We start from the raw sequence: 13383 nt of genomic DNA on the forward strand, positions 1-13383 counted from the left end.
TTGTGCCGGTTTTATGGTGTTCGTGCCTGCTCTGCACCTTATCAGGTATTGCATTTTTTGTTCTCTTGCAGTGAAATATGTTTTTGTGTTCCCCCTCACCTCTGTGATTTTAAATAAAGGAGTTACAATTTTTTTTAAAGTGGGGATTAAAACCTGAAAATGGGAAGGAAAGAAAAAAAGGTGCACATCCTTAAGGGGTTAAAGGGGTGACGTCTGCATCAGATGGTGCGGATTTGCTGCACATACTTTCTGCTACAAAAAATCGTCAGCAAATTGGCTACATGTGACTGTGGCCCGAAGGGGATTTTCCAATATTGGCAAAAAAACACATTACAGGCATGGGATAATGGTGTACAGTAGCCTTGGTCCTCTTTCTCTAGCGATACCACTGTGGTCTGATCCCAGGTGTGAGTGCAGCGGGTACACGCTGGTCATCATTCACATGACCACGCAGCCACGTACTGGCCTCAGTGGTTTAATACCATTCATGCACAGATGCCAGAAGTTGGCTGAGTGGTTATATGAGAGGTACATAACTACTTCCGGGATCAGATGCAAGTGACTGCAGAGTTAGTGCAGCAATCCCAGATTTTAGTCCTTTTTTTATCTTATGCACTTTTTAAAAAAATCCATTTGAGTAGTGTATTCCTCTGGGTCGATCATCAGTGTATTAATGTCTGTTACTCTGGCATCTGTCAAATCCACTTTGCTATGTTAACCATCAGATGTTGTCATTGTATGTGAAACCATTACTAGACCTATTGGTGTTTTGTCTGTGATTAGTATTAAAGCACAATGCTCTTTCCGGTCATGTCCCTTGCACTTTGTAAGGATTGACTGTGCTACCCAGGTATTGCACATAAATTCTTTTGAGGCTAGATGAGAGAGGCTCAGAATAGATAGTAAAGAGGTGTTCTCGGAGTGTGACCAAATCACTGCTTATCACTGTCCTGTTTCATCTTGTTGGCAGCAAAGGAATCGCCCTGGGAGAATGTCCAGGACAGCACTTATCAGGCACTACTTTTGGCTGGTCTCTCTAACAAGCCGTGGATCTTCAACATAACACCATAGACATTCCAGCCAGGGGTCCTCCTTTCCTTCCTACGTTGTTACTTATTTCAGGATAATATTGACCTCTGAATAACTGTTAACATTTGTTCTCATGCTGCTCATCCGCCTGACCATCTGCTTTTCTCTAATCTTAGAAATTGACTAAGTAGATTGATTTTACGTAGAAATTGTGCAAAATGCTGATGTTGGGTATACGGAACGTTTATCTTCCTAAACTCCCTGTCAAAATCAGAATACTGCAACACTTCCAATCCAACCATTTCCAGTCCAGTGTTGGACCTTGTTTGACATGGGGATTCCCCTGCATAGCCCCCATGTCAGGCAATGTCCATCATGTTTCTAACAGTATGCAGAGGGGAGCTTGGACAGTGGCGGTCTCTTCTGCATATGTATATTACAGTATGCAGAAGAGTTTGGATGTCCAAGCTCTCCTCTGCATACTGTTAGAACCACATGCTATACACACTGTATGGGACTGTATTGCAGACAGAAATGGCTATCATTAGAGAAATTAGAAATGAATAGTCTTATTATATAAATGTATGTTATATCATTATACATATATTTACAGGATTATTACAAATTATTTTCCTGGTGTGAAACGCTCATAACTTTCATTTAATTGTTAAAATATTGCTAATAAATTCATCATGACAGGTCATTTTTATGTTTCCCACCCAAAATAAATGACTGCTGGGGAGTGTACGGTTGGCAGGGAAATTGGATTGCAAAGGGTTAAAAGTGATCTGTTGATTTGATAGAAATCTGCTAACCCTCTGAGAAAAAGTTACAGGGACTGTCTCTGTTCTTGCTCATGGCTTGTCTGCATCAGCAGTGTTAGGCCTCATGTCCACGGGCACGCACAGATTCCGAGTGTACAATCCCGCAGCGGATTCCAGCCGTGACCACAGCCATGAGGCCAAAAGAAGACCTTTTCTCACCTTTCCGGACGCAGCGCAGGTCTCCTCTGTCGCGGCCTGATCTTCCTTCTTCTGCATGGCAGATGCATCCAGGTGCATCGGTGGCGTGCTGCACGCATGCACCGTGCTTTTAAAAAAAAAAGAAATTACTGCTTTCCTGCGGACCCGATGGAAGCCATCCGCGCGGGAAACTGCACAAAATGGAGCAGGCTGCATTTTTTTCCCCCACATATGCGGTTCGCTCGTCGTGGAAAATGACATCCGCAAGTATTTAATTACATTAATGAATGTCTATGGGCATATTGTACTGCAGATCATCCGCGCAGATTCCACAATTCAATTATGCCCGTGGACATGAGGCTTAGTTTATATTGGCCACCTCCATCCTGTGCAGGTAAGTAGCATTGTGCTCACCTAGTTGCATTGGACTATATGAGCACAGTGCTGCTGAAGGCTTTTATTATAAAATATTCCACCACTGCTCTGCCTGCTTGCCTTAGCTGTAGGAGACACATCCATGACCAAATACACAAAGGATAATAAACTAGCAGGTGCAGAAGCAAGACTGGTTACGTTAGTACATTTTATGATACTGCGTAGACATTACGGAACCAGATCAGTACTTTAATCAGGTGTAAAACGACCATTGACAATACAAGCTTTAACCCTTTGCAATCCAATTTTGGATTCATGGTTGCCTGGGGGCTTTCTCTTTCTGCCATTATACAATGGCACCGTCTGCTGGCTAGAGCCAGTACTGCGGTATGGGACATGCTGGAGAGGCCCCCGACAACAAAGCGGCCAGTAATTTACAGTAAGAATACCCTGCAGGATGTCTTCTGACATCGGAGCTGTACAGGCTTCAATCAGAATGTCTGAAGGCGTCAGACAGTGGATTGGAAAAGGTTAAAAGGGGCAAAGAACATGGCAAGGTCAAAAGCCACTGTAAGATTTTCACATGGCTTGGTCTTCATGACCACCAACACTCTCCACACTTGGCCTTGTTGCCCAGTTCTGTCTGGATAGTCATCTGATGAGCTTGAACTTCAGAATACCAATGCAACATGGCTCTTCTCAGACCACTGTGTCTTCCTTCATCAATCTTTTATAGGTCTGACTGGTATCTCGTAAAAGCACTTTATTTTGCTTTTGACCCTTGACTTTGCAATGTACTTTTCTGCCATTTTACTTTGCTTAACCCCTTCCCGCTCCATGACGTACCGGTACGTCGTGGGAGCCTGGTACTTCCCGCAACATGACGTACCGGTACGCCATTGAGAGCGCGAGATCATGACCGACCTATCCCGCAGCGGGAGCCGGCTGTCAGTCACAGCCGGCCTCCCGCTGCAACAGCGGGGGAGCATTGGTGATGTGCTCCCTCTGTGTCTCCGGCCGGCTCTATCGCCATGGACACTGGCGTCCTGTAGTGCCAATGCCTATGATCGCTGTATAAGCGATAGGGCAGGGCAGTAGCTCTGCCATGCCTTATCACAGCGATCGTAGGTACAGTACTGCAAGTCCCTCAGAGGGACTCAAATTGTGTTAAACCCCCCCCCCCCCACATATTTGGTATTGACGCATCCATAACGACGTGTACAAAAAGTTGAACACTTTTTATTTTGTACGGCAAAAAGCGTTAAAAAAATGCTAAAAAAACAGAGGCAATTCTAATTTTTAGCATTTTGCCTCCCAAAAAATGCAATAAAAGTGATCAAAAAAGCTGTATATTCCCCAAAATGGTACCAATAAAAACTACAGCTTGTCTCGCAAAAAATAAGCCCTCATAGAGCTCCACCCATGGAGAAATACAAAAGTTACAGGACTTTGAATGCAGCTTTAGAGAGAAAAAAAAAATTTCCAAAAAAAAGCGGTTTTATTGCAAAAAAGTGTAAAAACCTAAAAAAAATATAAGACTTTTGGTATCGTTGTAACCGTACCGACCCGCAGAAAAAATTTAGTGTGTCATTTATGCTGCATGATTACCGCTTTAAAAAAAAAAAAAAAAAATCTATGGCAGAATTGATGCGTTTTCTCTCCCTGTTATCATAAAAAAAAAAAGTTTTACAATATAGTCTATGTACCCAAAAGTGGCACCGATTAAAAACTACAGTTCGCCACGCAAAAAACAAGCCCTTATACGGCCGCGTCCACGGAAAAATAAAAAACTTATGGCTTTTGAAAAGTGGAGATGGAAAAATATCAAAAGTTGCTTGGTCCTCAAAGCCAAAATAGGCCATGTCATTAAGGGGTTAAACCCAGTATCAACAATGTATGGTTTTAATACCTGATGAAAATGCAGGCCGAAGAAGTGTCAGTATTGGGGTGTTTTCAGACTTGCTCAGGGGATTCCGCTTTCCTGCTCCTTTTGGGGAGCAAGAATGTATTGCTAATATGTTGACAGAAGAATCTCCCTCAATTTCTTTGTGGTTAGCACAGTTGCCTGGCAGCACTTGGCTTCTAGGTTCAAGTCTTGCCAAGGACAACATCTGCATGGAGTTTGCACCCATGTGAACGAGTTTGCCCCCGACGTCATCATTTCCCTCCACAGCTCCGATGTCGGGGCAGGCCCGACACTGCAGTGCAGGAGTGCATCTGCACCCGATCATCAGACACATCGGGTGCAGATACACTCCTACACTGATCCTTTACACATTACATAGCGCTCAATTAGCGCTATGTAATGCAGGAGATTCCGCCCGGCGATCATGTGACCGCCAGTGTTACCTTACCCCCAGCGGTCACATGAACGCCGAGCCGGGAGCCTACACCGTTGGGGGAATGCGAAAGTAATACTTCCGCATTCTTCCTTCTGCCTCCTGGCCTGGTGATCATGTGACCGCTGGGTGCCACCTGACCCCAGCGGTCACATGATCGCTGAGCCGGGAGGCAGAAGGTAGAATGCGGAAGTATTACTTCCGCATTCCCCCCACGGTGCAGTGAGCACCTGCACCCTCCTGAACTCTGTCAGTTCAGGAGGATGAAGGGAAAGTGTATTTTTTTCTCTTCCATTCTCCCCAGCTCCAATTTATTTGGAGCTGGGGAGAATGGATGAGAAAAAATAAATGGATTGGAAAGGGTTAAACTTAATTGGCCCTTAAAATCAGAGAGCATGCTTGTGGGTTTAATTGCGCCCAAATGTGCAGGGCTTTCATGCGCAAACAATACAGTACAATTTACAGCCGTGTGCAAAAATGCAAAGGCCCAATTGCACAAATATGCTTATGGCTGTGTGACGCCGGCCTTACTGGTTAGACCAGCTTGAGTCCTACCTTAAAGAGAATTCTTCCTAAGAACAGATTTGATCCTCCTTACCTGTTATCCTGGGTTTTATTGTGGATACCTCTGCTGATGCAGTTAGACCAGCGGTCGCTACAACATTCGTGACCAATGCTGCTTGGAGGGCTGACCTGGGACTTGTCCTCCAAACTGATTGTGTGCTGTTCTCTGCGAGGCTGGAATACCTGTTTTGGCTCAGTTTCAGATGACATTTTGGTAAGGCTGCCCACAAGAAACAAAAAAGGATTAGGGAAACTTTTCTTTTCAAACGCCTAGAAGGTCATTTTGGATTTCTAGAAGAAAAGTTGGAGCGAAAAAGCTGATAAATGGAAGTTTTCAAAGGAAAAAAAATAAAGGACTTCTGTTCGGTAGTCAATCTTTTAGATTTTGGTCAGGGGCATTCAACAGTGACGTCAGAAGCCCATTGAGGGGAGAGACTGAAGTACTTTCTTTCGGTCTCAGCCCTATAGAACATCAAACCACTGGATCATAGACTTTCTAAAAGAGTGAGTAAAACTAGAATTGGGCTCCCACCTTTTCCTAAATAATTTTTTTTAAATTGATCGGTGAGCCTTAGAATTAGAAAACTAAAATGTTGCTACAAAAACTGGCTATATTGGCAAGTGGTAGCTATAAACTATCAGGTTCCTTTAAGGTGTATTCACATGGCGAAATTTGCTGCAGATTGCTCCACCGCGCAATCAAAAACCGCAACAGGAAAATCTGCATTGGACATAGAAGCATCCATTTAAAAGTTTGACTGTGAATGCAGCAGATGGCAATGGAGAAATATTCAGTATTGTGTGCAAGCCTATTATAACTTATTACAATGTGTATGCTCTGATACCTTTCTTACTTCAGCACCACGGACAGCGCACTGATTTTGTAGTCTGTTCTGGCTAAGACACTCAAAAACTGAAAGGCTTAAAATTTCAGAATTTCATATCACATCTTGTATCCAAGCTAGAGGAGGTCCAACAGGGTAATGGAGTCTCCACGCCCGCCCGTATCACATCTTGTATCCAAGTTAGATGAGAAAACAAAGAATTATTAGGACAGCGCTCCACCAACTATTTCACCATACAGTGATATCCACCAAGGATTAAATAATGGAACTTGCCTGGTGTCTAGCAGGGTTGCCTCCTGAGAACGTCTGCTAGCACCTCCACATCCCGTTAGGTGTATAATAGATCAATAGTGAGGATCCTGGGGATCTTCTTTCTTATCCTGTGGCTACAGAGCAGTTGAATGATTAAGCCCCTTCTTGCTGGAACAGGCACAAAAGTGAATGGATTTCAATTGAAAAATTCCTTCAGCGCTTGTTTTGAAAAAAGGTTCCTGGATCCTCTCAATAAGTTTCAACCCTTTAATGCAACATGTTTCGTCGCTCTCCGACTTTATCAAGCATAATACAAACAAACATTATTCACAAACATTTATACATTCATGATCACTTACATATGATCCCCCTGCGCTCTAGCAGTCCAACCCGCTTCACTTCCGGGCTTGGACAGCCGTGAGGGGAGGGATAGTGCATCATTACTTGTGTTGGAACGCACGTCCATGGTGGTTGTTGCTACAACGTGCGCTTCGTTCTGCCATAATTACATCACTTGGACAACCTCTTTAGCATTTTACCTAAGTTATGGATTCCTTCTGTCAGGGAAATTTTGCGTACAGCACCAATCAGGCCCACCCCAAAGCCACGCTGCCGGCGGTAAAGAAGAGACACCACACACGAGGGTCTGGTATAGTTCCTCACACGGGGACATAACTGCGCACTTTATTACAGATTAGATGGGGTCTTATACCCTTTGGTCACATCACTAGGAATAGGTAATGGTCTCATTGGCTCAAATTCACCGCATAACCATATATGTGAAGTCCGCATTTCCGCCTGAGGCAGTGATAGTTATATACGTAGTTAAACAGTCGTTATCTTGATATGGCGCTTCTGGGAAAACAGCCAAGCACACGGCCTTCGTATCCGGTTCTGTATCATCTCTGAATTTCTGGACACATATCTCTCTCAGCCTTGCAAACCTTTGGAATATCTGATGTAAGGCGACTTATTAAGTTTTTCTCATTTTAGCATTGAATAGAACTTTGCATACAGGTATAAAAGCATAAAAAACATATGGCAGTATATACATATACCCTCACACTTCTACGTGCAGCAAAATAACAAATGGTGACATGCTAACCTGTCCCTGCTCTTGTTGTGTCCCCTCAGTCCATGGAGTTCCAGTACTTGGCTATCTCTGATAGTGTCATTGAAATCAATGGAGCAGCTCTCTGTGTGATCACTGCGCAGCCACCACCTCTTTCATTTGGGGCATTTTGGGACCCCTATTCTGGTGATAGATTGGTTTGTGTCATTCTAACGGTTACCCATCAGTTTTCACCTCTTCAGTAATTGAGTGAAAACTTGAAAAAAAACAGGAATACCCCAGCAGTATTTTCTGTTATGGATTACATAGAAATATATTAAAGTTTTAAACAGATCAATAAACAAGGTGTTTTATGTTATTGGTGTACACATGTATAGATGTGTGATGACCTTATGAAATTCAACGTTGTCTTGGTGTTGCCAGAAACTGAATTTACACTTTCTTTATACCTCAGGATTTTTTAAAGATGACTACTGAAAGCATAATCTCCATTATGCTGCCAATGAACTCTACAGCAAGCATCCAGAACAGTACAGAGGAGGAGATATGTGACAACTGGAGAGAGATTCATCACTTGGTGTTTCATTTGGCAAATGTATGTTTTGCCTTAGGACTGGTTATTCCTACAACACTGAACCTTCATATGATTTTCCTTCGTGCTTTACTATCTCTAGGTAAGTTATGGGATCTGGAGAGTCTGTTTTTGCAAACCTTGATGGATTAGGTTTTTGACTGTATAGAATATTCCATCACAGTGGAAATATGCATTGGTAAAAGCTAGGATCCTGCAAATTATGGCATATCAAAAAATTCATGCTACACATAATGATACCATGGAGAGCTTTATAAAAGCCTGACAGCCAAGAATTAGTTTCCTCAGTTCCCCAGGCATTCAAGTGTTGCTCAACCCTTAACCTAAATCCACCAATTCACGGAAAAAAGCCAGTCGGACATATTAAACCGTATTTTTCGCTTTATAAGACGCATCAGATGATAAGACGCACCCAAGTTTTAGAGGAGAAAATTCGAGAAAAAATATTTTAAACTCGCCCAGGGACTTTAGTTGACAGTGCAGGTGATAGTACTGGGCTGCGGAGGGACACTTCTATGCATATACTCTCTCCTACACAGAAGAAGCAGCAGAAATCTCAAGACAGCAGCGCTCGTGTATAGCGGGAGGAAGGGAAGAAGCCAGTTCGTGGAGGCAGGGGAGCAGCAGCAGTTCCTGCCGGCGCTCACCACCAATCAGCAGTACGTAGGGCGGCAGAGGAGAGAGAACTCCTAACTGATCGCCCGATCAGGATGGCCAGCTTGTAATTCGGCATATTCGCTTTATAAGACACACTGACTCATATATATATATATATATATATATATATATATATATATATATATATATATATATATAAATTATAATATAATGATTATTATTATTATTTTTTTTTTTACACGAATGGCAGAAACCCTTTAACAAATAGCCTGTTTAACAGACAAATGCAGACATTTGGCACTCTTACTATGAATTAGGCCGCCTGCAGACGAGCGGGATTTCCCGCGGGATTTCCGCCGCTGAAAATCTGCATAGGAGTGCATTACAATACGCACTCCTATGCAGACGGCATGTTCTAATTTTCTGCGGGGCACGCACTCACCTGGCCGCCGGCTCCGGTCTGCGCATCGCCAGCTGCGCGGCAGCCGGCACATCAAAGAGCCGGGGCCGCCAGGCGCGGGTGAGTACGCGCTCGTCCCTGCAGGCTCTGGGGTCAGATCGCGCGGCGAGATTTCTCGCTGCCGGATCCGACCCGCTCGTCTGCAGGCGGCCTTAGGCTGCAGGGAATGTTTTGGTGTTAATTTGTAAACACATCCTTTTGCAGCAGGATGTGTTTACGCACTCAATCAAATGAAGGAAAAGCAGCAGAGCAAAAAAGAGCTCTTCACAACTTCATCTTTAAAAAGTAAAAAAGACTTAACTTTATTGGAACAGCCAGGATAAAAGATGGCAGAGCGACGTTTCGGCTGATAGCTCAGCCTTTCTCAAGCTTAAAGGGGTTGTCCCGCGAAAGCAAGTGGGGTTAAGCACTTCTGTATGGCCATATAAATGCACTTTGTAATATACATCGTGCATTAAATATTGGCCATACAGAAGTTATACACTTACCCCCTCCGGTGTTGGCGTCTGCCTGGATTAGACGCGCTTGCGTTGTCTGGCCTCTTCTGTCCGACTCCGGCGTGCTCGCGCTGCAGAGGTCTTCTGCGCATGCGCAGAAGACCTGTGCGGCGCGAGCACGCCGGTGCGGCCCCTTCAGCGGGACAGAAGAAGCAGACAGCGCAAGTGCGTCTAATCCAGGTAGAAGAAGGCTTCGGTCGGCGCCATGGAGACGGGGACGCCAACACCGGAGGGGGTAAGTGTATAACTTCTGTATGGCCAATATTTAATGCACGATGTATATTACAAAGTGCATTAATATGGCCATACAGAAGTGCATAACCCCACTTGCTTTCGCGGGATAACCCCTTTAATGCCATGTAGCACAAACTCCAGATGCATATAGAACAACCCCACACCAATCAAAACAATACATGGAAACACACCCCCTAAACTAGACATATGATTGGGTAGCTGAGAGAGACATTCATCAGGCAGACAGCTGGAGGCAATAATTATAGAAACGCTGTGTAAACATCATCCTGGGTGTGCCATCCATGCGGCGCGGCAACCTCTATGTATCATCCAGGGAGATCATACCATACGTCACAGCGTCACATGCCGTGAGAGCAACACATCTCAGACAGACACACCGAAATTGGTTGTGTCAGACCCCAAGGGGAGGGGCCTCGATCCCAGTGCTACGGCACAAATCCTTGAAGAGACGCCACATCAGCGCCACTCAAAGTGCGCCGTCAGTGCAGGGCGACAACCCCTACGCATCACACAGGGGAACCCCAGTGTGCATCGCAGTGCCACCCGCCGCGCATGCGCAGCACAAATCTTGAAACAAGAGAATCCCCAAACTGATTTATATCACACCTAAAGGGAGGGGCTTCAGCTCCGGCGCGTGTGCCGTGCATGACAGCGACCTAAATCAATAAAGGAAATTCACCCTGTGCAGGTCACCAAAATGGCCAACCACCTGTTCGTCCCAGAGTGGATGTTTTATTGTAAACAAACCGAAATTTAACATTAAAGTGTAAAAAAAAAAACATCTGGCAAAATTTTATCTATTCCAATCTCCCTGGTTCCCAGGGGAATACAAAAAAAACACCCTGGAAAACCCAACAATCCACATGTGTTGAGTTAAAACCTAAAGGTAAGTGTAAAATATATAAATGTATGGAAACAACAAACTGGCCCACTACCAGGCTAACCAAGGAGGCAGAAACAAATGTTACTATCCTAGGAATCTCTTTATTATGCAAAAACTTGCCAAATATGAAAAACAAAACAAAACCTACACACTTATAAAATCCACAATAGAGGCAAGATTTATAATTGGGAGTGTGGTAATCACGAATTTCAGACTCCCAAAAGTGGATAATGATGCAGCTTTGGGCTGCCTCCAGTTTGTCCTCTGAGTGTGTCTCTCCAACATCCCCCTATACAAAAAGAAAAACAAACAGTTACCATAACATGCACATTAATCTTAAAAACATCCCTAAAAGAAAGGGGCCACATTATACTCAATGTTAAGACACCCAGGTTGTAAAGTACCCAATCTGAAGATCCACTGTAGCTCCAAATATTTGAGTCTTCCCTCTCTGTCACCACCACGTGGAGATTGTGTAACTCCATCGATAATACGGTAGTGTAACTGACTGATAGAATGGCCCTCAGTCAAAAAATGTTAAGCTACTGGTACGCTCATATCACGTGTTCTGATAGTGGACTTGTGTTTGGAAGTGCGGGATTTGACATCCGTGGTAGTCTCACAAACATACAGGAGCCCACAGGGGTCATGTAGATAACAAAAGATGTACAGGTGTACCTACCACGGATGTCAAACCTCTCGCCAGTTCTAGGATGACACAATGAATCACCCCGGATGTGATTGGCGCAATTGAGGCATGAGAAACAACCCCGTTTTTTTACCGAGAAAGGAACCATGATTCGTCCTGGTAGGAGGGGTCTCGCCACTGGTGTTAACGACAAGATCCCTAATATTAGGTCGTTGGCTGTAACTCATCGGGGGAGTTTGGGAATTCCTTAACATGTGGAAGATATTTCCCCAACACAGGCCAATGTCTTCTAAGGATGTTGGAGATTTGGGGGCGGAGCCTGGCCGGAGATGTAGACAGTCGCATCTCAGAGCAGCTCCCGCAAGATCCGACAATCCCATCCTGAAAACGGGACCCAGAGATGGCGAAAAGCCGTTAACAAGCAGCGGAGGCACAGCAGTAAGCTCCGGAGGTGTAACGGACACCAGCAGTGAAAATGGTGCGCGGCAAGGAGCGAGGAAAGGCAGAAGAAGCCGGCGGCCGGCAGAAGCAAGATGGCGCCGGCGGGAGGGAGCCGAGAACGCTCATACCGCGGCTCAGCATAAATAGTGCAGACACAGCACGGAAGCTGGCAAGGTATGCCAGGGAGGAGGGGGGCAGAAAAGAGGACTCCATAAGCCCTAAACAGCGGAGGGGAGAGACAGGGGAACAGGGGAGCCCACAGAGAAGCACACAAATGGCGGGAACAGGAGGGGAGGAAGAAGCCACAGGCACAGTGCATACAGAAAGAGAGAGAAATAAGGAAAAGACAGACAAAGGAAGTGCATTAACAGACCCTGACAAGCACAGCAAGGGCAAAGACAAACAAAGCAGTGCATACACTGTACAAGGCTCTGTTGGCAACAGGCAAGAAGCCACAAGCCATGCAGACAGCCCCAACCACGAAAACAATGGCGCAAATAGTACCAATACAGCCGATTATGGCGCGAGAGAACAAATAGTGCAAGCAACCCAGACAATTGCACGCACGGCGCAAACTACGTAAACACACCAGAAAGAGGTACATGGGATGCCTTCCAAAGTACTGAAGATGCTGCCGAAAAAGACCAAAGACAAGAAGACGAAAGATGTGCCAGAGAACCTACGCTGAAAGAAATCTTCAGCGCAATTACTAAAGGCAACGCATCGCTGAACAATCTTAACATGCAGATGGGGGCGATGCAAAGTAATGTAAACCTGTTACGGCAAGACATGAGGAAAATATCGGAGCGTCTGACAGAAACCGAGCAACGTATAAGCGACGTAGAAGGCGCAATACAGCCGATGCAACGAGACGTGGAAAAAAACCTGCATGACATACAATATCTACAGAACAAAGTAGACGACCTAGAAAATAGGTCAAGAGGAATAATGTGCGGATTGTGGGCCTCCCAGAAAAGACGGAAGGAAGAAACCCAGCAGAATTTTTTGTAACATGGCTACCCGAACTGTTCGGAAGAAACACTCTAACTGCGATGTTTGCAGTCGAAAGAGCCCACCGTGTACCGACACGACCCCTCCCGCCGGGGGCTCCCGCCAGGCCGATACTCCTCAAAATACTTCACTACAGAGACCGAGACGTCATACTCCAAAAGGCCCGCGAAAAGGGTGAAATTCAATATAATGGCGCGAAAGTCTCCTTTTATCCAGATTTCTCTACGGAAATACAAAAGAAGCGAGCAACATTTGTAGAAATAAAGACTGCGAAACCTAAAAGTGCCCTATGGGATGTTGTACCCGGCTAAACTGAGAGTGGCGGCGCTGGGCACGACACAATTCTTTGAAAACCCAAAAGATGCAAGTGTCTGGATAGATCAAAATGAAGAACAGATCCGGAGGGGAAGATCGCCGCGCAAGTCACCATGAAGAGGCTGCACCCAAAGAAACGTTCATACAAAGGGAACCGAAAATTTCTGAAAGGAGCTCCTGGGACGACAGGATGCATCGCGAAGGAGAATGGAGGACTGGTACCC

At 45.0% G+C, this 13383-nt stretch overlaps 1 protein-coding gene across 3 annotated transcripts in view; it reads left to right on the forward strand.

The window, feature by feature from the left end:
- Positions 1-13383, forward strand: part of BVES (blood vessel epicardial substance) — a 179486-nt gene that overhangs the window by 108396 nt on the left and 57707 nt on the right. For all 3 annotated transcript variants that reach the window (XM_066607980.1, XM_066607989.1, XM_066607971.1), the window contains exon 2: positions 7893-8112. In XM_066607980.1, the coding sequence (XP_066464077.1) occupies positions 7905-8112 (208 nt within the window). In that variant the 5' untranslated portion in view covers positions 7893-7904. The remainder of the gene's footprint in view (positions 1-7892; positions 8113-13383) is intronic.

Source organism: Eleutherodactylus coqui, chromosome 1 (assembly GCF_035609145.1).
Source record: "Eleutherodactylus coqui strain aEleCoq1 chromosome 1, aEleCoq1.hap1, whole genome shotgun sequence".
Taxonomy (NCBI): domain Eukaryota; kingdom Metazoa; phylum Chordata; class Amphibia; order Anura; family Eleutherodactylidae; genus Eleutherodactylus; species Eleutherodactylus coqui.